This window comes from Syngnathus leptorhynchus, chromosome 7 (assembly GCF_054491065.1).
Source record: "Syngnathus leptorhynchus isolate UIUO chromosome 7, UIUO_Slep, whole genome shotgun sequence".
In the NCBI taxonomy this organism is placed as follows: Eukaryota; Metazoa; Chordata; class Actinopteri; order Syngnathiformes; family Syngnathidae; genus Syngnathus; species Syngnathus leptorhynchus.
This window is the reverse complement of record NC_141201.1, coordinates 12,995,062-13,022,704: the sequence shown is the minus strand read 5'-3', so window position 1 is coordinate 13,022,704 and position 27,643 is coordinate 12,995,062. Positions and strand designations below refer to the sequence as shown.

At 44.8% G+C, this 27,643-nt stretch overlaps 1 protein-coding gene across 1 annotated transcript; it reads right to left on the bottom strand.

Annotated features, from left to right (window-relative positions):
- wsb1 (WD repeat and SOCS box containing 1) lies at window positions 1-27,139 on the bottom strand. Its single transcript, XM_085916891.1, has 9 exons — window positions 26,742-27,139; window positions 24,108-24,276; window positions 23,344-23,627; window positions 23,020-23,151; window positions 18,617-18,717; window positions 16,353-16,525; window positions 10,740-10,853; window positions 1,607-1,714; window positions 1-1,511 (listed from the first exon to the last, which is right to left on the bottom strand). The coding sequence occupies exons 1-9, from the start codon at window positions 26,779-26,781 to the stop codon at window positions 1,349-1,351; spliced, it is 1,284 nt and encodes a 427-aa protein (XP_085773017.1). The 5' UTR covers window positions 26,782-27,139; the 3' UTR covers window positions 1-1,348.
- Between the last annotated feature and the right edge of the window lie 504 nt (window positions 27,140-27,643).

The following is a 27,643-nucleotide window of genomic DNA, read 5'->3' as shown; positions in this document are numbered from 1 at the left end:
TATACTCAAAAGCCTTTATTGAAATAAAAAAAAAATACTACCATAAAATGGCAGCTTACATTCAGTTGACAACTTCAGCAATTCATACTGCATTAAACTTTAGATGTCTTTTCATTCCTTAAATACACAAGTACTTTAATGTTGGGTAATGCAACCTTCAGTTGCTCAGAATTTATTGCTCAGAAGAACTTGCCCTGCACTGATTTGCTTTCATTAACACAAAACTCAAGAATGCTCTTCACGCCCCCCTCACACAGCCGACACAATTCAAAGTGAAAGTGCCAAAGTGACCAATCATAAGCATTACTGTGGCTTGTGCATATATTTGTAATGACACATAATTGCATCTGATGGTACTAGAATCACATTGATCCTTAGGAATCCAATTACATCCACAATTCTTGCTAGGTTTGGAACTGTTCCATTTAGTGCCAGTCACAAAATGTTTATTTGATCTTAAAATGTAAGACAGGGGCATTTGCTTGCTTATATTTTCACATTTATCGAGAAAAACCAAAATGAAGATTTAAATTGATACATTTACAGATATAGTATGTACATTATTCACTATATTGAGTATGAAGCTTTTACACAAGTTTGCAGTTAACCATAAGAGGTGCTTTGTTTTCATTAGAGGTAATTAAAACTGGTCTCAAATAATTATGTAACGTTTCCCTGGCAGGGCAGAAAAAATCCATGCAAACTTATTTTAGCAGAGGGGAAGTGAGCCAGGTTTGCACAGTGAATGTGCTACACTTGGTTGAGCACATCACAGTTGGATGAGATTGTCATTTAGACAAAAGGTGGGAGACAAAAAATCTGATAGAACCACAAGAACAGTGAGTCAGAGAAAAGCTAGGAAAAAAAAATAAACACTGACTCGGATGCCAGTGTGAAAGCGCTTTTAAGATCCCCATATGTCCCAACTTGATCTCAACCAATTACAAACAAGACATGCATGATACCAAAGCCATCTCAAGTTGGAGGAAAATATGAAGACTGTCCAATTGAGCCTGAGCCAAGCCAGAGGGAGAAGCAGAATACTTCGTAGTTAAAAAGATGAGGATTGATGAAGATGAGCAGAAGAACAATGTTGACCTTAAAGCCGTTGGTGGCGCACTGGCTCCAGCACGACATTGTATATTAAGTTGTTACAAAAATAAATATGTACAAAATAACATCCTACTTTGGGACAGAACTTGAGACAACGGTATTCAAATGAAATTATCATTCTCTCAACTTTCACAAATCTTACGAGTTCTCTCAAAATATACCTATACACAGACAAAGCGATTTATTGTCAGCTTTCCAATGTGCTGTGCAGACACTGGCAGATGCTCACGGAGAATCAGATGACTTTGTAGGACAGGTAGTCACGGAGTGGTATGGGAAGGGCCAACGACTCCACCTGCTTCGTGGTAATCACTCGCCGAAGAGCCATCCTGCACAAGTGCTGCAAGCTGGCAGTGCTACGAGGACACTCCCAAAAGTGCACACTGCCGTCACGGGTTCTACAAATTACAGGTTATCGTTAGAATACATCTTGTAGCATGTAAAAGCAGTCAGCCACTACTGTTTCTATAAACATAGTATGTCAATATCTTACCCAGCAGCAAGGACACTTCCTTCAGGAGAGAAGGCACAGCAAAGGCCATTAGAAAGAGAGGCGATAGCCTGAGGAGCTCTTTCTTCAATACTCCAGAAACGGACCAGTCTATGTCAAGAAGGAACAAACCACATTGAAATGTATTGTAGTAGCAATTTCCAAATTGCAAAGGCAGCAATTTGAAAAATAAACAAACTGCTTCAATTTGGTCGGTCGGCTTTAAATGATATATTTGATGATGCCTCGTCAATTGGCTATAAAAATTGTACTGGTGTTGAATCAGAATTTTCAGATTTCAGTCAGAACGGGTCCAGTGACAATTGCTCAGAGATTACAAGGTAAACTCAAGCTCTTTTCTACAGAGACGAGGTATGGTGTTTCCCCAGCTCAACCAATCACGTCACCCATCTCGGGAATGGCAGCTTTGGGTGGGTGCGCGAGGACGTCAGGCACCCCAAAGTGAGAGCAACGAGCCATTGATTCAGGGGGCCAAATAAATGAGAGTGAGGGGTCTCCCTCCCTCCCTCCCCCCCCTCCCTCTCTCTCTCCCCCCCTCTCTCTCTCTCCCCCCCTCTCTCTCTCTCCCCCTCTCTCTCTCTCCTCCCTCCCTCCCTCTACCTCTCTTTCTCTCCCTCTCTCTCTCTCCCTCTCTCTCTCTCCCCCTCCCTCTCCCTCTCCCCCTCTCCCTCAATTTGTTCTCGAAGGCTGTTCAGAAGTGAATCGTTCGAATTCAGAATCATATTTTCCCATTACAAATAATGGAAAAAAAATTAATCTGTTCCATGAAAAAAAAAAACGCCCTTTTGAAGCATTTTTTCATTTGCGCATTTCTGTTCGATCGCGCAACTGCAGCCCATTGCCGAACGCGCAACCGTAGCGCTGGTCGCATTATTGTGACAGAGCGGTCGCTGAAAGTTAGACAATATTTTTAAAGTCCTGATGTACTTTCCAAAATTTAAATGGACCTCAGTGCGCAGGAAGTTTAATTTTGTCCGATCGCGCAACTGCAGCGCACCACCGAATGCGCAACCGTAGCACGTCACCGACCGCGCAACTGCACCGCGCTGGTCCCATTATTGTGACAGAGTCGTCGCTGAGATTTAGAAAATATTTTTAAAGTCCTGATCTACTTTCCAACATTTAAGTTGACCTCAGTGTGCAGGGAGCATAATTTTGTCTGACCGTGCAACTGCAGCGCACCGCCAAACGTGCAACCATAGCGCGCAGACGACCGCGCAACTGCACCACGCTGGTCGCTTTATTGTGACAGAGCGGTCGCTAAAATTAAGAAAATATTCCTAAAGTCCTAATGGACTTTCCAAAATTTAAGTAGACTTCAGTGCACAGGGAGCTTCATTTGGTCCGATCGCGCAACCGCAGCGCTCCAGCCAGCCGCTCACTGTCGCATTGCTTTAGGAGCGTCTTTGTGTTTTAGACCGGCTTTACTGCTCCCACTTGCTTCATTAGGAGGCATGATTAGAGTTGATGCAATCCTCAGAGTAACGAGAATGTAATAAGGAACGGAGTCAGTTGGCATGCGGGTCCTCTCAGCTCATCTCGCGAGGTTCGACCACCGAATTTCGTCCGACATCCGAAGGAAAAAAATCTTGAATGTTTTGTTTGAATACCGAATTGTTTGAGAACCGGGACATTCTCATATATATATATATATATATATATATATATATATATATATATATATATATATATATATATATATATATATATATATATATATATATCATTGAAGATTTTTTTCTTTAATGATATCTTGACAATATCATGACAATAGCGTAACATTAGCTTACATCATGTTACTTTCTAAACCCTCATGCTTGTTTTTTTGTTTTAATGTGCTCCTTAATGTTCCTTGCGCCACGACCTCCATAGCTGATCATATCTTGACAGAAAATACACAAAACCTTCCCTGGGACATCTACTTTACGGATATGTTCCGTCATGCACGTGGTTACGGACTGTGTTCCGAGTTGTACAGACTACTCTTGAGCCATGCCCATCTGAAGCAGTTTCCCTGGCACGATCCTCATGCTGGCGAAAACCTTTGCTGAGTAGGCCCTAGATCTATCTAAATAACTCATCTACACGTGATGAAAACCCAATCACAAATTCATATTGTGGCGGTGTAAAAAAACTTAGTTCTCTGCGTAAGTTAACAAGTGGAAATGATGTGACAAAAGTAGTGCCAAAATGCTGCCAAAAATAAGATGGATGTTGTCACATCACTACTGCCAGTTAATTAGGTTTACAGAGGCAAGCAGATTTCCGTCAGATGCCATCGGAGCGGGCCGGGCTAATGCTCGCGAGTTGCCGAAGTTAACCTTGCCCGGCCGCCCCCCCAATATATAAACATTTTCTCAACGGATTTACATGATTCACAAAAATTATACTTTCGATGGAAAAAAAACACGGAAATCCGTGGATCTGTGGAAAATGTCCTATTTTTACCTGGGACCCCCCTCGAAAACGAGGTGATACACCTCAAGTTAAAGTTAAAGTCCCAATGCTCGTCACACACACATCTGGGTGTGGTGAAATTTGTCCTCTGCATTTAACCCATCCCCATGTGATTTTGATCCATCCCCTGGGGGAGAGGGGAGCAGTGAGCAGCAGCGGTGCCGCGCTCGGGAATCATTTGGTGATCTAACCCCCCAATTCCAACCCTTAATGCTGAGTGCCAAGCAGGGAGGCAATGGGTCCCATTTTTATAGTCTTTGGTATGACCCGGCCGGGGTTTGAACCCACAACCTTCCAGTCTCAGGGTGGACACTCTACTACTAGGCCACTGAGCTTAACCTCAAGGGGTTAAACCTAATAAGGTTTTTAATATATGTTTGTTTTCACTTGTGCATTTTATGGCTGGTGCAACTTATACTCCAGAGTGACTTTTGGTCCAAAAATTACGGTAATTTACTTCAATTATAGACACAAATTCAGACTGTGGCAAATGTTGAACTGCAACATTGTATTTTGTCAATTGTCCATAATTCTACTTTCTAGATTACTTGAAACTCATGTGCTCATTCCATGCATCTTTTTTTCCCCCTTCAACGTTTCCTTCCATAACAAAAGTTCAGTTCTTGGTCAGCCAGCAGTAAGCTTGATAAATAGCCCTATGTTGACAGCCATGTGACTCATTGGAATAAAGCAAAATACAAAAAGTCATGACTCCACATTTTAAGAAACAAACAGTGGAACATTTCTGTAACACATTGCTGATTCTTTGAACGCAGGAAGTCCATTAGTACAGGAAATAATGCAGACAAAAGGTTTGTTGATTAAATGGAGACTCAGAATGTGCGCTCACTAATGGTATGCTGTTTTAGTATGCAGACTAGTGCTGGGCGATTGACCGTTTTATCAAAATCAAGATATGAACAATCAAGATATTAACATCGCTACGTAGATAACATTCTAGAAAAAACAAAAACAGGACATACACAACACCTTACAGACCACCTCAACACCATAGACACCACTGGGAACATAAAATTCACTCATGAAGAAGAAACAGATCGATCCATAGTCTTTCTAGACATCAACATACACCACATAGACAACTGAGACATTTTGGAGAGGTGAATGGACAGCAGAGGGCGTGATTCATCTGTCAAATCTGACAGGTGAGTCACGCCTTCATCCATCAACTGATAAAGCCACGTCACAACCACACCAGTGACACTCTGATGTCAGGTAATGCAGCCTAAAATAGTTTGTGATAAAAGAACCAAAAGAGTGATTGACTATAGACCTGTCGCTCTGACATCTGTGGTCATGAAATCTTTCGAGAGGTAAGTGCTGAACCACCTGAAGGATGTCACGGGCCCCCTGCTTGACCCCCTCCAGTTTGCCTACCGTGCAATAACATCCTGCTCTCCACACCTTTTATGAATTATCTACCGTTTGTACTATGTGTCCTCTCTGCATCCATTGCAGCCTGTTCATCCTGGAAGAGGGACCCTCCCATCTGCGGTTTCTTCTCAAGGTTTCTCATTTCCCCTAGTTGGAGTTTTGAGTTTTTCCTTGCCCTCCTGGGCGTTTAAGATCAGGGGATGTTTGAGAATATTTGTCATTTTTCACATGAGTGTTAGTCACCTAAATGTTGAACAGAGGCTGTGATATACCGAAGTCAAATTCCTTGTTTGGCACCCTCAAACATGGTGAATAAAAACTCTTGAATCTTGAAAGGAGGGATCCAAGGCTTCCCTGGTTGCATGGAGCATGCAAACGTGATATGGCATCAGATCCAAACTGCCAAAAAGGAGCAAAAAGATCTCCATGATGTGTTCTTGGACCAGGCCAACACTTTTGCGTTTTGTTCCTCACAGTCTCTTGTGGACTGTGTTGACTATATCAGCATCCCGCGCACTATTACTACTCTGGTCAAATCCTACTTCCAAGACATCCAGCTATGCATCACCACAGAAATGTACACCACAGCAGGGCAGCGACTGGAACGAGGGATCATGCCAGGTTGCACCATTTCTCCTCGTGGTGGGTGGTCAGCAGCTCAACACTGGTCTTCGCCTCCCTCGCATCAGCGCTTACATGGATGATATGACCATACTTACAACAACATGCACTAGGTGACTGTTGAAAAAGCTCCAGGACAACATTGAGTGTGCTCGAATGAAGATAAAGCCAAACAAATCCAGAAGTATATCGGTGGTCAAGGGCAAGCTTTCAGAGCAGTGCTTTTACATCGGAGAAGAAGCTATACAACAGTATCAGAGAAGACAGTGAAGATGCTGGTACAATGCAAACGTAAGAGACAGGGACCAAGTGAACTAGATTAGGCAGGACACAATCAACGGCCTTGAGAGCATTGATAAATCCCTGCTCCCGGGCAGGCTAAAGCTCTGGTGCCTTCAACTTGGCTCCTACCTCGGCTAATGTGGCCTCTTACCATCTATGAGGTTCCTACCTCAAAGGTTGAAAAACTGGAGCGACTACTCAGCTCTTTAGTGAAGAAGTTGCTGGGTGTTCCCAGGTGTTTCAACAGCTTAGGGGTGTACAGAAAAGGCATTAAAGTGCTCCAAAGTGAGGCTGTAGAAGACACTAACTGAATCCCGGGACTCGTGTAGCCCAAACAGCCCCTACTCTGATAACTGGAAGGAAGTGGTCTGCAAGTGTAGGAAGCACCGTGACATTGTGGGGCTTGTGCAGAAGGGGAGGGCTTGACCTTGGCGAGAGCATCCGTTTTTCAGTCCATCCGTTCATCAGTCCATCCATCCATCCGTCCGTCCGTCCAATCTATCTATATCATGACAATGCACCGTCCTATGCTGCAATGAATACCTCTGTGTCATTGGCTAAGGGCATAAAAGGAGGTAGGGAACCTTTGGCGTATCATCAAGCAAAAGATCTATGACAGTTCTCATCAAAACAACAGCTCTGGGAGGCTATTCTGACATCATGGAAAGCAATTCAAGCAGAACTCTCCAGAAACTCACAAGTTCAATGGATACAAGAATTGTGACGGTAATGTCAAAACAGGGTTCCTATGATAACATGTAACTTTGTCTGTTAGGATGGTTTTGATTGAACTAACTTGATTCAGTGAATGTGACCACCTAATGCTGCAAATTCAACAAATGACTATTTTCAATTCTTTACAATCTATAAAACGGGTAAAACTCTGCCGTGCATCATAATTTAGAACAGTGTATTTCGAGTTTTCTTTATTTTTTTAACAATATACTGTTTTCATTGGGAGGTTTGTTCAATAAAACTTGACTTATACTAATACGGTTGATGACTTATCATACCGCCACTTGCATTGACCATTTAGGAAAATCTGAGAAAAAAGCAATTTTTTTTTTTTAAACAAATGAATAATCGTTTAAATATTTCGTCATTTCGAACACAATCAAAATTAATCGTTGTTCGATTAATTGTCCAGCCCTATTATGTACAGTTTGAATACTGCGTCTAAATGTAGGAAAATTGTATTAAAAAGGTAAATACAACTGAACAGTAGTTGGGCAATAGTTCTTTTCAAGTACAACTACAGTGAGCCCAATAAACATGAATGTCTAGTAAAATCACTGATACAGAACACTTATTTATCTGAATCATATTTGTACAGATTATGATATAATCCTTCAACATCATCACATAGCACAACAATGTAAAACAAAATCATCCATCCATCCATCCATCCATCCATCCATCCATCCATCCATCCGTCATCTTCTTCTTCTGCTTATCCGGGGTCGGGTCGCGGGGGCAGCAGCTTTAGGAGGGACTCCCAGACCTCCCTCTCCCCAGCCACTTCATCCAGCTCATCCCGGGGGATCCCAAGGCGTTCCCAGGCCAGCCAAGAAACATAGTCTCTCCAGCGCGTCCTGGGTCGTCCCCGGGGTCTCCTACCGGTGGGACATGCCCGGAACACCTCCCCAGGGTGGCGTCCAGGAGGCATCCTGATGAGATGCCTGAGCCACCTCATCTGGCTCCTCTCAACGTGGAGGAGCAGCGGCTCTACTCCATGTCTCTGTCGGATGACCAAGCTTCTCATCCTATCTCTAAAGGAGAGCCCGGACACCCTGCGGAGGAAACTCATTTCGGCCGCTTGTATCCTGGATCTCGTTCTTTCGGTCACGACCCATAACTCGTGGCCAAAGGTGAGGGTAGGAGCGTAGATCGACCGGTAAATCGAGAGCTTTGCCATCCGGCTCAGCTCTCTCTTCACCACGACAGAGCGGTACAGAGTCCGCATTACTGCCGACGCTGGACCGATCCGCCTATCGATCTCGCGCTCCATCCTGCCCTCACTCCTGAACAAGACCCCAAGATACTTGAACTCCTCCACTTGGGGCAGGATCTCATCCCCGATCCGGAGAGGGCATTCCACCCTTTTCCGACCGAGGACCATGGACTCGGATTTGGAGGTGCTGACCCTCATCCCGACCGCTTCACACTCGGGTGCGAACCGCTCCAGTGAGAGCTGGAGATCACGGCCTGAAGAAGCCAACAGCACCAGGTCATCTGCAAAAAGCAGTGACGCGATGCTGAGGTCCCCAAACCGGACCCCCTCAACGCCTAGGCTGCGCCTAGAAATTCTGTCCATCGGTGACAAAGGGCAGCCTTGGCGGAGTTCAACCCTCACTGGGAATGAATGCAACTTACTACCGGAAATGCGGACCAAACTCTGGCATCGGTGATACAAGGACCGAGCCGCCCTTATCAGTTGGCTCGGCACCCCGTACTCCCGAAGCACCCTCCACAGAAGCTCCCGAAGGACACGGTCGAACGCCTTCTCCAAGTCCACAAAACACATGTGGACTGGTTGGCCGAACTCCCATGCACCCTCGAGGATCCTGCCGAGGATGTAGAGCTGGTCCACTGTTCCACGGCCAGGACGAAAGCCACACTGCTCCTCCTGAATCCGCGGCTCGACCTCCCGACGGATCCTCCTCTCCAGCACCCCTGAATAGACCTTACCAGGGAGGCTGAGGAGTGTGATTCCCATGTAATTGGAACACACCCTCCTGTCCCTCTTCTTAAAGAGGGGAACCACCACCCCAGTCTGCCAATCCAGACGCACCGTCCCCAATGTCCACGCAATGCTGTAGAGGCGTGTCAGCCATGACAGCCCCACAATATCTAGAGCCTTTAAAAACTCCGGGCGGATCTCATCCACCCCCGGGGCCCTGCCACCGAGGAGTTTTTTAACTAACTCAGTGACTTCAATCTCCGAGATTGGAGAGTCCGCCTCAGAATCTTCATGCCCTGCTTCCACAATGGAAGGCGTGTCGGTGGAATTGAGGAGGTCTTCGAAGTATTCCCCCCACCGACTCACGACATCCCGAGTCGAGGTCAGCAGCACACCATCTCCACTGTAAACAGTGTTGACCGTGCACTGCTTTCCCCTCCTGAGACGCCGGATGGTGGATCAGAATTTCCTCGAAGCCGTCTGGAAGTCATTCTCCATGGCCTCGCCGAACTCCTCCCACGCCCGGTTTTTGCCTCAGCAACCGCCGAAGCCGCGTTCCGCTTGGCCATCCGGTACCTGTCAGCTGCCTCCGGAGTCCCGCAGGCCAAAACGGCCCGATAGGACTCCTTCTTCAGCTTGACGGAATCCCTTACCGCCGGTGTCCAACAGCGGGTTCGGGGATTGCCGCCACGACAGGCACCAACAACCTTACGGCCACAGCTCCGGTCGGCTGCCTCAACAATGGAGGCACGGAACATGGTCCACTCTGACTCAATGTCCCCCGCCTCCCCCGGGACGTGGGAAAACCTCTGCCAGAGGTGGGTGTTGAAGCTCTTCCTGACAGGGGATTCTGCCAGACGTTCCCAGCAGACCCTCACAGAGTGTTTGGGTCTGCCAGGTCGGACTGGCATCTTCCCCTACCATCGGAGCCAACCCACCACCAGGTGGTGATCAGTTGACAGCTCCGCCCCTCTCTTCACCCGAGTGTCCAAAACATGCGGCCGCAAATCCGATGACACGACTACAAAGTCGATCAACGAACTGCGGCCTAGGGTGTCCTGGTGCCAAGTGCACACATGGACACCCGTACGCTTGAACATGGTGTTCATTATAAAAAATCTGTGTTGAGCACAGAAGTCCAATAATAGAATACTCGGGTTCAGATCGGTGGGGCCGTTCCTCCCAATCACGCCCTTCCAGGTCTCACTGTCATTGCCCACGTGAGCATTGAAGTCACCCAGTAGAACAATGGAGTCCCCAGAAGGAGCGCTCTCCAGCACTTCCTCCAGAAACTCCAAGAAGGGTGGGTACTCTGAGCTGCCGTTCAGTGCATAGACACAAACAACAGTCAGGACCCGTCCCCCCACCCGAAGGCGGAGGGAGGCTACCCCTAAACAAAATCATATTATGAACAATTTGCATTTAAACTGACAATAGAGGGCTCAAAATTGTACCTACTCTATTAATTTTTTTAAACCTGTGTAGTAAAACAACAGTTCTGAAACTGCTGCCAAGAGAGAAAAGCTGCGGGTTAAACATTAAACCGAATCATGGTACATTCATGCGCCACTAACTACAGAGGACAATGTGAACAAAGAAGCAGAGACTTTAAAAGTCACATCCAGTAACTGTGGATTTTCTTCAATAAGATAGAGATACGAATAGAACAAAATGACTTGCCTGTCATCAGTAATGCTGGCGATGTGACGGCCGTCAGGGCAGAAGCTCACAGAGCGCACCCAGCGGTCATTTGACCCTCCAGCAAAAATGAGTGATGGCGGAGGAAAGAGGTGACTGTGAAAACATCAACGCTACTTGAGTTCAAAGTGTAGTGTAGTACACGTTAATTTCACTAATCTCTATCAATGTCTGGTAGTTTCTATTTATACAAAAACATTCATTTCAACTTCAAGGTCTTCCGGCTTGTGAGTGCTGTTTGTCTCCCTTGCTGGTTATGTCTAAGAGCTTAGTGCATCCATTTTGCACACCCATGGAAAATGTTTGAACTTCTTGAATCTTCTTGAAGTGGAAACAGACTCTGCAATTCCAGTGCGGGAGTCACGGGCCAACAATTAACTGCTAAATCACACCACGCTACATTCCTTAGATGGGCAGCGTTGCTACAGGTCCAAACCCTCTCCCTTTAGTGTAGCAACGCCTCTGTAACCAGGATAACCAAAACATTAAAAAGAGGAGTACGCTGAGTAAGGACTCAGATTGATGGAGATTGTATCCGAGTTTCCTTTCTCTATTGTTCTCCTCGCGAGTAAACCTATCCTGGTTGTCTTCTCCTCTTTGTTCCAGTGTGTGATTTAATGTCTGATCATACTTAGACCTGACAGTATAACACTCTTAAATGTGTTTTTAGAACTCTTATTATAAAATTTTTTTTTATAAAAAGGTACAAATGTACGCACTGCAATTGTGTGGGCACTCCCTGCCTTCTGTTGACGTGTGGGCAACTTTCGTGCCATAATTCCTCAATTTAAAGGTTTTGTTTAGAATTTTATTCTTTTTTTAATTTGGGGAAAAAAATCCACGATGTAGGGAAACCACGATAAACGAACCGAGATATAGCAAGGGATTACTGTAATTTGACTGCAACTGACAACGTCAGTGGTGCGGCGCGAACGCGCCGTTGTTTACATAAAGGACGAAGAATTCGATCGATGGATTTAATGATTTAGAGTACCACAGATGGTTTGATAAAATTGTTTATATTATAGCTATTTGATATATAGTTTATATATCATTATATATGCCTGTGGAGTAATTTGAACTGCAACTGACAATGAGTCAGACGTCAGCGGCGCGGCGCACACGCGGCGTTGTTTACGTAAAGGACGAAGAATTTGATTGATGGATTCAATGATTTGGAGTGACAGATGATTTGATAAAGGTGTTATTTATGTTATACCGTAATTTTCGGACTATAAGTCGCGGTTTTTGTCATAGTTTGGGTGGTGGGGCAACTTATAGTCAGGAGCGACTTATGTGATTTTTTTCACAAATTTTCAAAATTCAAAAATCCGCGATGTATGTAATGAAACCGCAATAAACGAACCGCGATGTAGCAAGGGATTACTCTCATTTGAACTGCAAGTGACGTCACCCGTGCCACGCCGCGGTTTATTACATAAAGGGCAAAGGATTCGATCACGGGATGACGAAGGGCCCCACGTACTACCGGCATCATTAGCGGCTTTGTTTGTAAGTGACACGGAGGACTAAGAGTTTGAAGGATTTAATGATTTGGAGTGACACAGAAGGTTTGAAAAACGATTATGGCTTTTACGCACGCCCGATCCTTCTCGACGCGAGCTCTCTTTCACCTTCGTGGATGGAAGTCGGGGGCCGGCGCTCGGCCAGGTGGCTGTCCCGGGACGGTGGATAGGGCTCGGACATGGCTTTTACACACGCACGCTCCTATTCTATGGAGCTCTCTTCCGACTCCGTGGATGGAAGTCGGGGGCCGGCGCTCGGCCGGGTGGCTGTCCGGGGATAGTGGATGGGGCTCGGACATGGCTTTTACGCATGCCCGCTCCTATTCTATGGAGCTCTCTTCCACCTCCGTGGCTGCAAGTTCAGTAGTTGTTGTCTCGTTGAACTCTTGTGTTGTGCGGCAGGGAAAGAGAGGCAGTTTTGGATTTTGGTGATGTGGCGGAGGTGAAAGTAGGTCTAGACAACTGAGCTAACATGAGGGTGGAAGGACAGTGTAGGGTCGAAGATAACGTCGAGGTTGTGTGCCAGAGGGGAGGGACTGATGGTTGACGAGTCAATGGTGAGTGAGATGGGTCCAGTTTTATTGAGGGAGGACTTGGTGCCTATGAGGAGGAGCTCTGTTTTGTCACTGTTGAGTTTGAGGAAGTCAGCCATCTTTTTATTGTAGAGATGCAAGTTTCAAGGTGGGTGAAGGTTTCGGGTAGATCTGGGTGTCATCAGCGAAACAGTGGAAGTCCAGAATGAGTTTGCGGATGACATAACCAAGGGGGAAGAAGTAGCAGATGAATAGGAGGGGGCCAAGAACTGAGCCTTGGGGGACCCCCTGCGTGACTGAGGAGAGGATGGATGTGTGGCCGGAGAGAGAGAGACAAACTGGTTTCTGTTGGTGAAATAAGAGGTGGGCCAGTCGGGTGCAGTTCCCTCAACACCTAGTTAGCGCAGCCTTTGAAGAAGGATGGAGTGGTTCACAGTGTCAAAGGCTGCGCTAAGGTCGAGTAGTAACAGGGTGTTGAGGGCACTGGAGTCTGCAGAAATTAGGCCATTTGTGACTTTTACAAGAGCGGTTTCAGTGCTGTGAAGTGGACGGAATCCGGACTGGAAGGGTTCATAGAGGTTGTTGGACTGGAGATGGGTGTGGAGTTGGGCGGAGGCAATGCGTTCAAGGGTTTTGGAAAGGAATGAAAGATTGGAGATGGGACGGTAGTTGGAGAGGTTGACTGGGTCCAGGGTGGGCTTTTTGAGGATGGGGTGATGGCGGCAAGCTTATAGACAGTGAGAAAGTGGCCAAGGGATGGAGACTGATTAAAAAGGGTGGTGAGGTGAGGGAGGAGGACAGGGAGGCAGGCCTTAGTTAGGGTCGTTAGAAGGGGGTCGAGAGAGCAGGTGGGGGACAGGTAATGATTTGGAGTGACAGTAAGGGTTGTTGAAAGTGGGTCAGGATGGTGGCGAAGCCGACAAGGGAGAAGGCAGTGAGAGAGGGGAAAGGCGGGAGGTCAGGAAACAGGGGCAGGAGAGTAGGTGAGGTGGGGGGAAAAGGAGTTATTGATGGTGGCGGTCAGAGAACAGTTGATTTGGGCAATTTCGTTGTTAAAGTTAACAAGGAAAGAGTTACAGAGGGCAGGTGAGGAGGGTGGTTTGGTGGCCGGAGCAATTTGTTGACGGTGGAAAATAGGATGAGGGGTTCCGGTTGGTGTTGTTAATGAGGGATGAGAAGTACCGTATTTTCCGGACTATAAGGCACACCGGACTGACTATAAGGCGCACCTTCAATGAACGGCCGATTTTAAAACTTTGTCCTTACATAAGGCACACCGGACTATAAGGCACACCATTAATGCATCATGTCAGATTTTAAATCCAAATGAAATCATTTTCCATTTTATCTTTATTTTAACTTCAGACGCAACAAATTACTTTATAATCACAACATAATGATCTATAGTCTTTTTGATCAATGATTCATAGTCTTCAGCGGGCCACTTATGATTGATTTCATGACACAATGCTTTGGACCAGTTTAAATTTAGGAATTTGGTCCATATATAAAGAGCACCGGACTATAAAATTTTAGGTTTTTAGGTGCGCCTTATAGTCCGGAAAATGCGGTAAGGTGATTTGGCAGCAAGAAGAGCATCCTGGTAGGAGGAGATGTGTTGTTTGAAGGCTTCAACGTGGAAAGTGAGGCGAGTTCTTTTGTAGAGGCGTTCAAGTTGACGGCCAGTTTGTTTCATGGAACAAAGTTCCAGGGTGTACCAGAGGGCAGAGTTGGTGAATGAGACAGAGGAAGTTTTTCAGGGGGCTAGGGAGTCAACGGAGTCAGAAAGGATGTTGTTGAGCAAGATGGCGAGGTCATCAGGGGAGGAGGGGGTGTGGTCAGAGGGAAGGGCAGAGGATATGAACTGGCAGAGTGTGAATGGGTTAACTGTCTTAATGTTGCTGTAGATGGTGCGTTTTGTGGGATTATGAGGCGAGGGTAGAGGGGCGGAGAAGAGGATGCAGAGATGATCTGACAGTGGGAAGGCGAGAGGGCAGGGGTTGGATACGAGTGGAAAGGAAGAACAAACTATATCCAGGGTGTGGCCTTTGGTGTGGGTGGGGAAGTTGATATACTGGGTAAGATGGAAGCAGTCCAGAAGAGAGATGAAGTCGGACGTCAGTGGGGCAGTTGGCTGGTCGATGCGGATGTTGAAGTCATCGGTGAGTAGGAGGCGGGAGGAGACTGAGGACACGATGGTGAGAAGTTCAGAGTTCAGAAAGAAAAGACGGATGTGACTTTGGGGGACGGTAGATGAGAACAGCAGTAGTGGAATTGGAAAGGGAAAAAGCGAGATATTCAAAGGATGAAATAGATGGGAGGTTGAGGTTCAGTTCAGTAATGGGTAGGGACTGCTTGTGGAGGACAGCAATGCCACCCCCTCGCCCAGAGAGGCGGGGTTTGGCAATGTAGCTGTAGTTGGATGATGGAATGGGTTGGTGGAGATCAAAGGAATCCAAGGGCTGTTGCCATGTTTCACAGAGAAGGAGCAGATCCAAATTATTGTCCAGTAGTAATTTAAAAAATGACAGGTGATTTGTTGGAGAGGGAGCAACAGTTCAGCAGTGCAAAGGAGATGCATGGAGGAGCGGGGGTGGGGGGGATTGTTGAGGTTGGCAGTACGGGAGGTGGACGAGTGGTGACGGGTGGACGAAAGGTAGTCCAGAAAGAGGAAATGTCTGTTCAAAGATAGTCCAGAGCTATGGTGGATGTAGCGGCAACGGTGATGTGACAGCAGCTGAGAATAATCCAGATAAAATGCTAGCAGTGGCTAGTAGCTGGTTAGCTAAAAGTTGGTGGGCAGTGAAATGCGTGGAAGCAGCAGTGGACCGGGTGGTGATGGTGTTGGTCGAGCCAGACTGTACCCGCACAAACGGCAAGCCTCAGTGTGGTATGGCGGCCCACACCCGAGCCACGGCCGGCGAGCTCGTAGCGAGCGGGAGCTCCCTCCGAGGACGCTGGCCGGGTGGCCAGAGAGCTGGGTCAAAGATGGTGCTAACGTAGCTCGGAGTCCGAGGGAGCGGGAACAGAAAGGTGCGAGCGGAGCTGTGGAGATGCACGGTGGACGGGAGATAAAACGAGGAAAATAAGAGATGGGCACACTTGAAACGGGAAACGCAAAACAAATAGCGGACAAACAAGTCGCGGACACGGTCCGGGACAGAAGTGGCAGTCGACAATTCAGACGCCAGCGTTGCTCCAACCTGGAAGACAACGGACGGATACATGCGGAACTCCCCCACACTTGCAGCATATTGTCAAATACAGTGACTATAGCCTGACTTGCGTGAGAGCTGTGTAGTTGTCACATGTAGAACGACTCTTTGTGGGGCGGAACTATCGTCAATCCACTGTGACCTCAAACTGATCAGAGACACAGGTCATGAGTACGAGTACAAACCTGTGGTATTGACCAGATACCAGTATCGGTGCATCCCTACATGTTTATTCATTCAATTATTGTCTGGTGACATTTTAATAATTTGAAGTTTGTTTGTACAAACACACACACAATCTCAGAAGATCCCAGGTCTTACCCCAACTCTAGGAGTATAGTGGCCTTGTGGTGATCCCAGACAATGACCCGGGTGTCATAGGAGGCAGTGACCAACAGCGCCCCATCTGGTGAAAACTCACAAGACACCACGTCATTGTGGTGGCCCTCCAACTTCCGGATTAATGTGTATTTATCCATGTTCCATAAGAACACCTGCAAAGTGAAGAAAGGTCTATTAAAATCCATGGATTGATGAGAAGGGCTGAGTTGTACTATCATAGGTCTACCATTACCATTACTGTCTGCATGTAAAGGGTTTAACAATTAAATTATGAAGACTTAAAGAAAATTAAGTGACATTCTGAGTAAAGGGACATATTTCTAACTATTAAAAAAACTCCAAAGCAAATAAAAGTGTACATGCTACACAAAAATCAACGCTACATGTCAAAATGCGACATTCCTATTAAACATTAAGTCACATTTTTGCTGACTACATGACTAACATTCTCAGTTATATCAAATTACCAGATCCTTTAACTATACACAATGCTTAAATCAGTATTAAATAAGATAGAAATTACTACAAAAATACTTGTAATCTTTTAACAAAAAAGAGAAAATAAAACAAGTAGTAACTTAAGGTAACATAATGTTACTCCACTGGTTTCCCCCTTTCAGAGTTTTAGTTCTCTCTGTTTACAATAGGCTCACACCTCCGGCAGAAGCCTACGAAGAGAGACAGATACTGCAAGAGAAAAGAATATTTTATGGCCAAAGGGTTGACACCTCTGGCAAAGTACACATCAGCACCCAGACACTCAGGCGCACACGCACACACACACGCACGAACACGCGCGCACGAACACACACACACACACACACACACACACACACACACACACACACACACACACACACACACACACACACACACACACACACACACAAATAAAAATGATATATTCTTGAACGCTATGACCTATCAGTATTGGCGGGCTTTGAAGAAATGCCTGATGAAATTTTTAACATGCAATTTCAGCCTTCAGTTTACATCATCTTCTGTTCAAATTTCTTTAATTCAACATGTTTTTTTTATGGAAGACGTGGGATGAGCTTTTCTGATGTTTTTAGGCAATACATATTTTTAAGATTAAGTATGTGTTTCTTTTAAATGAGTAACAATACTATTTCTATTTTTCTCCAATACTTTCACTGCAACATCTGTAACATCTTGGAAGCAGATAATAGAGGGCAGGCCACATAAGGTGACATTAAAGTCCACCAGAAAAACACCTGACCAAATGACAAAACAATCTAGTATGCGTAGATAGATGATGAATGTACTATATTGGGATAAGGGAGGAGTGGGGGAATTTCGGGAAAAAGGTAGTGGTGTAAAGAGGGGGGGGGGGGGGGGGGGGGGTTGGTGGGAAAGAGGGAATAATTGATGACCAATTTAATGATAGTTTTTAGGTGAAATTAATAAAATAGGAACTGCGACAGCATAAGTAGACAGACACGGAGCAGCACCTACGTACAGATTGACCTTGCGGGTCAGGTGCCAGGTTGCCCCTGGCAGGCCTTTGGGCAATGCGCATCCGTGGTTCACACCGGCTGCTCAAATGTCAGCGCGGCGCTCCCCTCAAAACCAATCACAAACTGAGCTCTGCCACCACCTGTGACAGGGAGAGCAAGACACACACACTGTAGGGACACACACAGCCGGTCAAACCTACTACCAACTACATGTCTACCTACTACCACTGTTTGGTAAGATTTATTGAGAATTGAAAAGCTCTGTTCATGGAGGGCACTCGCAATCTTTCAATTCTGACGTTTTAAAAATGGAAGGTTATTATATTACAAACAGAAAACAGATTTTGCCTGCAGGCCAATCAGTCATGAATGACAAGAATGTGTTAAAATACTTTTGTTTTTGCTTAAAATAACATACAGTGTTAATAAGTTAATAAGTTAATGAGTGTTTTTATTGGTTTTTCCTCACTCCAGTGAACACTGGCTTACAGTATATGTAGCTAGATGTGTGTACAGTTAGTTGTGAGTTTTGCAAAATTCAGTACACCAAAAGCATTTTCCCCAGTCAACAAAACTCGAGATGCAGGTCACTTCACTTATGACACAGCAAAGTCGCTTTTAGTTTGAACATAGGTGAGCAGTGTTGGGATGGGTTGTAATTCATTCCATTTCTAGGTTCATTGAGCATGGCTAGTCACAAGCAATGGCACAACAGTAAGCTAGCAAATCAATAAAAAGTGAACTGGGAGGAACATGTTTACGTACTGCTTTGCCTGATCCGACAGAGCATAGGATGGACGAGTCAGGGGAAAAGGCGCTGCAGTAGACCCAATTCTGGTGACCCCGTAAAACTTTCACCATGTTACCTAAAGAAGCAAGTCATATGATCAACAAAAAGCCATTTACTCTCAACAGCTGAAGTCAACAGATTTGCTGAATGTCTGACAAATTTCCCCTTTGCGATCAATGAAATAAATCTCTTATGGTTCCATAAACTGCTTAGAATATAGATCTCCCATCAAACAGTGTTCAGTAGCATATCTTAAGTGATTCCAGCATTATTTTATTTTGAGATTCTCAAAAACAAGGCTCTTGTGAAAAATAAAAAATAAACAAATACAGTAATCACTCGCTCTTCACAGTTCACCTTTCACGGCCTCACTGCTTCACGGATTTTTTTTCACAGTGCATTGTGTTATGGCTTCATTAGAAAAAGACAATACAGATTGGAGTCAGGCCACAGCAGCACAGTCAGAGTAATGCAGTGAAATACGCCCGAGTCACAATTTGTCCTACTATATTCACGTACTTTGTATTGATAATTAAATTTACTATTTTACTGTAGTTGTTTGTAAGAGAGCATTTATTTATCTTTGTTAAAAACATGTTTGGACCTGAAAACAGGTTTTGTTCTTTCGTTTCAATGTTATACATGTATAATAGTGGTAAGAAAATAAAGGGTTCTACTTCAAGGATTTTGCCCATCACGGGTTCTTTTTGGAACGTAATCCCAGTGGAAAACGAGGGATTACTGTATACTGATTAAAAATATCCCTTACAGTAACTCAAAGTTCAGAAACGGTAAAAAAGAAATTAAAGAACAGAAATCATACAATTTGCCCCAAAATTTAACTACCGTAATTTTTGGACTATAAATTGCGTTTTTTTCCCCATAGTTTGGGTGGCGGGGCGACTTATTACTCAGGAGCGATTTATATATGATTTTTTTTTACAAATTTTCAAAATTCAAAAATCCGCGATGTAGTGAAACCGCGATAAACGAACCGTGATGTAGCAAGGGATTACTGTCATTTAAACAGCAAGTGACATCACCCGTGCCACGCCACGGTTGTTTACATAAAGGGCAAAGGATTCGATCATGGGATGACGAAGGGCCCCACGTACTACCGGCATCATTAGCAGCTTTGTTTGTAAGTGACACGGAGGACTAAGAGTTTGAAGGATTTAATGATTTGGAGTGACACAGGTTTGAAAAACTATTATGGCTTTTATGCCCACCCGATCCTTCTCGACGCGAGCTCTCTCGACGGTGTTGAAAGAGTCTTGCAGCCCTCTCCTAGAAACACTCTTCATAAACTGCCGACTGTTCTATTCACCACGGGAGTTCTCCTCGATCGTCATGGCGGCTGTTTACATTCCACCACACGCGCGTGCGAGTGAAGCCACGCAGATAATCGCCGACCAGGTGACAGACATGGAGAAACTTCTACCAAATTCACTAATCATTGTTTTGGGTGATATCAACAGGGCAAACCTCGCACACGAACTCCCCAGATACAGACAGCACATTACGTGTCCCAACAGAGGGGCACAGACACTGGACCACTGCTACACCGTAATTAAGGATGCATACCACTCTGTGGCTCGTGCAGCTTTAGGACTCTCGGACCACTGTCAAGTTCATCTGGTCCCGGCCTACAGGCAGATACTAAAAACTTCTAAGCCTGTAGTGAGGACTGTGAGGAAGTGGACAGTGGAGTCAAGGCAGGACCTCCAGGCCTGCTTTGACTGCACAGATTGGGGAGTTTTCGAAGCTGCAACTTCAGACCTGCATGAACTCTGTCACTGTCACATCATACATCTGTTTTTGTGCGAATCTGTGTGTGCAGACTAAGACCTTCTGCGCGTACAACAACGACAAACCTTGGTTTACACCGAACCTCAGGAGGCTGCGCAAAGCCAAGGAGGAGGCCTACAGGAGCGGCGACCGGGACCTGTTCAAGCAGACCAGAAACACACTGAACCGAGAGGTCAGGAGAGCCAGGAGGTGTTACGGAGAGAGCCTGGAGAGACACCTCTCTGCCAATCCTGATCCCTCAACAATGTGGAAAGGTCTGCAGAGCATCACGGGCTTCAAGAAACGAACCCCCCGTCCTGTTTAGAGCCCAAGGCTTGCTAATCAGCTGAAAAGGTTCTACTGCAGGTTTGATCGGTCCTCCCACACAGCAGGACCTCCTGCAGCACAATCAACATACTCCCCTAACAACCGCTCTGTCCACACCTCCATCACCACTGTCACCTAATCTCTCTCTTGCAGAGGCCGTGCCCGCACTCCAGATCCGTGAGGAGGAAGTGCGCCAGGTGTTCCCGAGACAAAAGATCAGGAAGGCACCGGGCCCAGACGGCGTGTCACCCTCCTGGTTGAAAGTCTGTGCTGAGCAGCTGGCGCCCACCTTTGCACGGATCTTCAACCGCTCCCTGGAGCTGTGTGAGGTGCCCTCATGCTTCAAAAGCTCCACCATCATTCCAGTGGCCAAGAAGCCCACCATCACAGGATTGAATGACTACAGACCTGTCACTCTGACATCTGTGGTTATGAAATCTTTCGAGAGGTTGGTGCTGAACCACCTGAAGCATGTCACAGGCCCCCCTGCTTGACCCCCTCCAGTTTGCCTACCGGGCAAACAGGTCGGTGGATGATGCGGTCAACATGGGACTGCACTACATCCTGCACCACCTGGACACCCCAGGAACGTACGCCAGGATCCTGTTTGTGGATCTCAGCTCGGCGTTTAACATCATCACTCCTGACATCCTCCAACAGAAGCTCATCCAGCTCGCGGTGCCTGCCTCCACCTGTCAGTGGATTGATTACCAGCTTCCTGACCAACAGGAGACATTGTGTGAGGCTGGGGAGCATCACGTCTGACATCCGGACAACCAATACTGGCACCCCTCAGGGGTGCGTCCTCGCCCCACTACTCTTCTCTCTCTACACCAACGACTTCTCCTCAGGTGACTCTCCTGTGAAGCTCCTGAAGTATGCAGACGACACCACTCTTATCGGACTAATCCGGGATGGTGATGAGACTGCGTACGGGCAGGAGGTGGAGCGGCTGGTCCACTGGTGCAGCCTAAACCACCTGGAGCTGAACCCGCTCAAGACCGTGGAGATGACAGTGGACTTCAGGCGAGACCCTTCACCACTTTCACCCCTCACTATCCGCAGTAATGATATTCTCTCCACAGACACCTTCAAGTTCTTGGGAACCACAATCTCTCGGGACCTGAAATGGACCGGCCACATAGACCCTGTCCAGAAGAAGGCCCAGCAGAGGCTGTACTTCCTGAGACTGCTCAAGAAGTTCAACCTGCCGTGGGAGCTGCTGAAGACCTTCTACACTGCCATCATCCAGTCTGTCCTCTGCACCTCCATCACTGTCTGGTTTGGATCGGCCTCCAAAAAAGACAAGCACAGACTGCAACGGACAATCAGGACTGCAGAAAAGATCATTGGAATCAACCTCGCAGAACCAGGAAACGCGCAAGCAAAATCTCTACAGACCCTTCTCACCCAAATTACAGTCTGTTTGAACTACTCCCCTCTGGACGGCGTTATAGAGCTCTGTACGCCAAAACCAGCAGCCACAGAGACAGCTTCTTCCCCCAGGCTGTTGCTCTGATGAACTCACACCACTCTTAGAGTCTCAGAGTTATTGCTGTGCAATAACATCCTGCTCTCCACACCTTTTTGGATTGTCTACACTGTTTGCACTATGTGTCTTCTCTGCATCCATTGCAGCCTGGTCATCCTGGAAGTGGGACCCTCCCATCTGTGGTCTCTTCTCAAAGTTTCTCACTTCCCCTAGTCAGAGATTTGAATTTTTCCTTGCCCTCATGGGAGTTTAAGATCAGGGGATGGCTGAGAATATTGTCATTTGTCATTTTCACATGTCCTGAGTGTTGTTAGTCACCTAAATGTTGAACAAAGACTGTGATGTAACGAAGTCAAATTCCTTGTTTGGCACGCTCAAACATGGCGAATAAATTCTTCTTGAATCTTTAATATGTCACGTTAGCATACCGTATTGTTTAGCCTGTGGTTGCTGGTTCATGTCTCTTCTTGGTGTTGGGTTTTGTCAAATAAATTGGCCCCAAAAGTGCGATTTATACTCCGGTGCGACTTATATATTTTTTTTTCACTTTATTGTGCATTTTATGGCTGGTGCGACTTGTACTTTGGAGCGATTTATAGTCCGAAAATTACGGTAATTTTTGGGGATGAGAATCTTAAATGAGAATTGTTAGAAACCAAGATCAACTCAGATATTCTGAACCACAATAATCCAAATACAAATGACTTTTTTTCTTTTACTTTAGACTGTAAACACATTTTAAGGAAGTACAAACATGAAGTATAAACACACCATCATCTTTGAGGTCCCACACTCGGAGGGTCTTATCTCTGGAAGCAGAGACCAGCATGAGGCTTCCATCAGGAGCAAAGGTCAAGTCTCGAACTACATCAGAGTGATCCATGAGATTCAGCAATAGTTTACCTGAGAAATGGCAAGGAATTAATGCAAATGTCTACCACCACGTGTACATGTACAGCTGCTCGTCTGATACACACGTTTATCTACAAACAGCCAAGGGATAAAGTCAAACATTATTTGTTACACCTTTAACCTTAAAAAAGGCTGGGCAAATGGGAATTTTTGCAATGCATGTTTATTTTCAGGTATCCTCACCAGTGTAAACATCCCAGATTTTGATCCGGCCATTGTTGAGGCCAGTTGCCAGTAGCAATTGGTCCTGTCCGAATTTAAACCGGTGCCATTCAATGTTGACACAGCGGCTCTGCTTCTCAGGCACAGATGAGCCAAAAGCCAAACCCCAGACGATGTCGCCGCAGTCAATTGTGTGCTCTCTGGGATCACCAGTTGTCTGTATGTACTGGCCTCCATCACTATTTTGACGTGAAAAGCGTCTGGGACTTAGGGCATTAGTGCCTTCTCCATCCTGGCCCGCTGAACTGAAAAATAAATATTATTTCACATAAATATACTATGATACTAAAAGGCATTAACTACAGTTAAATTATTCATTTGATTTTATGTCTCTAAAATGTAAAAACATTGTGCTTTCAGCTGCCTCTTCGTTTGTCTTGTGTCGGTCATTTCCGCCAACTTGAAGTAGCATTCTGCTTTGTCAGCATTTCCCTCAACATTCAAGATGACAAATATACACGAGGTGATGATAGCAGCATTGCACTTTAGGTTTGCTTATATTCAGCAGAAACTGGGGCTTGTGGTCATAGTGGTTTACAAATGTATCCACGTTTTTACAAACTGATAAATTCCAAAAATCTATTTTACAAATATCACAAAACACAATCACTGCACCGTATCTGGGTGATGAACCCCTTTCTAATTGCAACAAGTCAAGAAACTTCAATACATTTTCTATTAAAAGATGACCAACAAAACAAATGCATGTTTAAAGTGGTACTTACAAATTTGTCAGACATTTGGACCACGGAATGAGCCTGACAATGCGATGCCCCTGAGACCAAGCGAAGTAAGAACCATTGGGTGCAAACGCTACTGTCCAAGCTTCTCGCCCAGACTTCAGGTCAAAGGGAGCAACAGGCACCAGGAGTTCACCAATGAACTTTGCCTTACCTAGAAAGGAAAGTTCAGATTAATTTTCTCGGCTCAAACCTAGGTCGCCATTGTAAATGAGAAAATGTTCTCAATTGGCTTACCTGGTAAAACATTGAATTAAATTAAAAACCTAAGAAATTCATATTATCAAGATGACACAGTTTTTTTTTCTGTACAGCAAACGTGTAGACATGTTAAACACTGCATAAGACAAATGTCAAATCAAGTTCATCTTTCAAGTTGAATGTGTAAAATTATTCTGACATGGATAAAGGGCAGTGTAGGTGTGTTGAAAAGGGACAACTAATGTGGTACTGCAATGAAAAAAAGATTTATGTTCTCTGTAACTAAACTATCTCTGTGACATTTTCTTTGGTGCCCCACCCTGAAATATTTACTGTTTTTTTATACAAAAAGACTCTTACATTGTAGTCAACTTTGATATTCAACGCTGAAACAGCTCCATGGCTTTGTCAGTGAAGGAACTCAAACATCCTTTTTTTAACAATGATCACACAAACAATTTGTGTATAACGTTCTAAAACCTGCTTCACCATATATGGCTGTTCGAACATAAAAAAATTGAGCCCCTTCACACAGGCCATCCAAGCAAACATTCTCCCATGTTGGAGTCAACCCAGGAATTTGTTGGCTTCCTTTCAGTAACAGAGGTTCTGCCTCATAAGCCACGATTTTAATTTAATGCGCTAAACAAATTTTTCATGAAAGCAATTGTCATGCATTGCATCAAATTGTTAGGGGAGGGGAAAAAAAGGAGAATTTAAACTTTCTCATGAGACAATAAATGTATTATTTGTCAAATACATTCAACGATTGAATAGGGCTGCTCAATTAATCGAATTTTAATCAAGATTACGATTTTGGCTCCTGACGATCTTAAAAGTCATATAATCGAGGAAAAACAATTACAGGAACCCCTTGCTTGTCGCGGATAATTGGTTCCAAAACCACCCCGCGATAAGTGAAATCCGCGAAGTAGGGTCACCCCACTCATTTGTACATTTTTTGTGTCAATAAATGTATATGAAACCATTTAAGTGCATATGTTATTATTAGAACAATAAATAATACTTTCAAACATGTAAATAATAACATACAAAAATATTGTATAAATATTGAAAATATAAATATACGTGCGTGCGTAGATGTGTGTGTAACATGTGTAGATGTGACGTTCTGTTGTTAACCTTATTTTATGTCATATGTTATGACACAAATTACATATGCCTGTAAGCAATTGCATTTATTGTCCCGAATAACAAACATATATATACAATAACAAAATCATACAAAGTAAAAAAAAAAGACAAAAGAAATACAGCCATCGGTGCAGAATTTGAAGGGGAAAAAAAAGGGCTCCTCTTCAGTCCTCTTGCGGGGTGCGTTGGCACCTTTATTTCCCACAGACACATATGAAAGAGCCTGCCTTGCATGTCAAGCACTCAGTTTCAAAAGGATCACAATCCTGGCGAAAGCACGGGAATTTCTTTATTCAACTCCTCCGTGAACGTGCATTTTCGTTTCGGCATTGTTTGTAAACACTCGGTGTAGACTGGCCAGCCCACCCTACTTCGTAGCAAAATGACTAGATTTGAGGAGAAGGGCGTGACTTATTTGCGAACGATACAGAAAAACCTGGAATTGAGAGAAATGGAACGGAATGGCAATTATTTTGAACTGTACATGTATTATGTTTAAGGTTGTCCAACAAAATCCCGGACGATTTTGGAATTGCCACCGTACATTTTTTGGGGGCTCAAAAGTAGGACATGTCCGGGGAAAAGAGGACATCTGGTCACCCTACGATAAGGTGTGTGAATGAGCATTTATGGAATTTGGCGTTCGAACGCCATTAGTCCCAACACTGCCTTTAAGTATTATTATTTGTGCTCTATTCTAAAAGGTGAGCTTGTTATAAGTAATATTACTGCCAAACTAACCACCGCGGTTGATCGTTGCAGTAGGCGTCAGTTTGTGTGACGTTTTTGTTTTCTGACTCAACAACAGTGCGATAAGCAAGCACGTACAGCATGAGGCGAGCTTATGACTTTGGACACTAGTGTGGGGGAGGGAGAGGAACCAATGCAAAGTTTGACCGTGTACTTGGATATTTTTTTGTATTGTTTAATGATGAATGAAAAGGGGAAGGAGAAATCATACCATTAACTTGATGAATCAAGTAAATTAAACAATTACAAATTGTGTGACACATTCTTGACACGAATGTGGACGTAACGCACTCTGCAAGGCAGACTCAAAACTCATAAACTCACGAGGCCAATAATTCAACCCAGCAATCGACATACCATTTTAAAACCAATCCCAACGTAACGAGTCATGCATTGTAAATTGTTACGATTTTTAACAACAAATGAGTCGGAGGGAAGGTCTTAAAAGATATTTGTCGATCCCTGCCTAAGCCCACAGAGAAGAAAAGAGTACACGTTATCAATTGTACTTACCTATATCATTTTCGTTTATAGAGTCTGGGAAGCTTGCCATCTAACTGAGGGCAGAGACCAAGAAAAGCCAAGCTCCGACGGTAAAACCAAGATTAAAGTGGAAATTCGACGGCTGCGGATGAAGATAGCTTTTCTTCCACCTTCGGCTTCTGCTATCGTCAGTAAATCCCTCCGCCTCAAAACCGCACTCCTGGGTAGAAAACGTAGTCGTCGTTAAACCCTTGATTACTTCAACTTCTACTTACTTAAATTTGATAATAAAACTGGTACAACTACGTCCAACAAAGCGTTGCCGTTCTAATCACAGTGCGAATTATACTAGCTTCTAAACGTAGACTGCAGTACAATGAATGTATCAAGCTATTTTCGTCCGGTGAGGCCGGGGGGTACTTTAAGAGTAGGCGGTGCTTCAGTATTTCATTTACGTCAGCAGTTTCCATAGAAATACTATTAACGCCCTCTTTTGGCGTTTTCGTTATGGTGTTATTTATTTTTATTGGAAAGCATATATCAAATTATTTTAGGCAGTTTCAAAATCGTAAATATTCCGTTGCGACAGTGAAAAGGAGTTTTGATGCATTTAGTTTATTGTTATAGTGTGAGAATATACATTTGTTACTTTGTAAATTCTAGGACTAATTCCCCCCACGGCTTGACAACAGGACAATGTAGAAAAAGACAAAATGTCAACGTCGGTACTATTGTAATATGATAATGTGGTGAACAGTTTTCTTTTCTCTGGACTAATCAGGACCTACAAAGAGCGTACAGCATTAATGCAAATTGTATCAATGGGGTCATGAGCAGATGTATCATGATGACAGTGGACTTCAGGCGAGACCCTTCACCACTTTCACCACTCACTATCCACAGTATTCTCTCCACAGACACCTTCAAGTTCC

What these genes read in the sequence shown, in the direction of transcription:
- wsb1 (XM_085916891.1), bottom strand. Translation starts at nt 26,781, where the DNA reads ATGGCAAGCTTCCCAGACTCTATAAACGAAAATGATATAG. An exon ending in TATAAACGAAAATGATATAG is followed by an intron (nt 24,277 to 26,741) that starts GTAAGTACAATT and finishes TTTCCTTTCTAG; the next exon opens with GTAAGGCAAAGTTCATTGGT. An exon ending in GGAAGTGTCCTTGCTGCTGG is followed by an intron (nt 1,512 to 1,606) that starts GTAAGATATTGA and finishes TGTAATTTGTAG; the next exon opens with AACCCGTGACGGCAGTGTGC.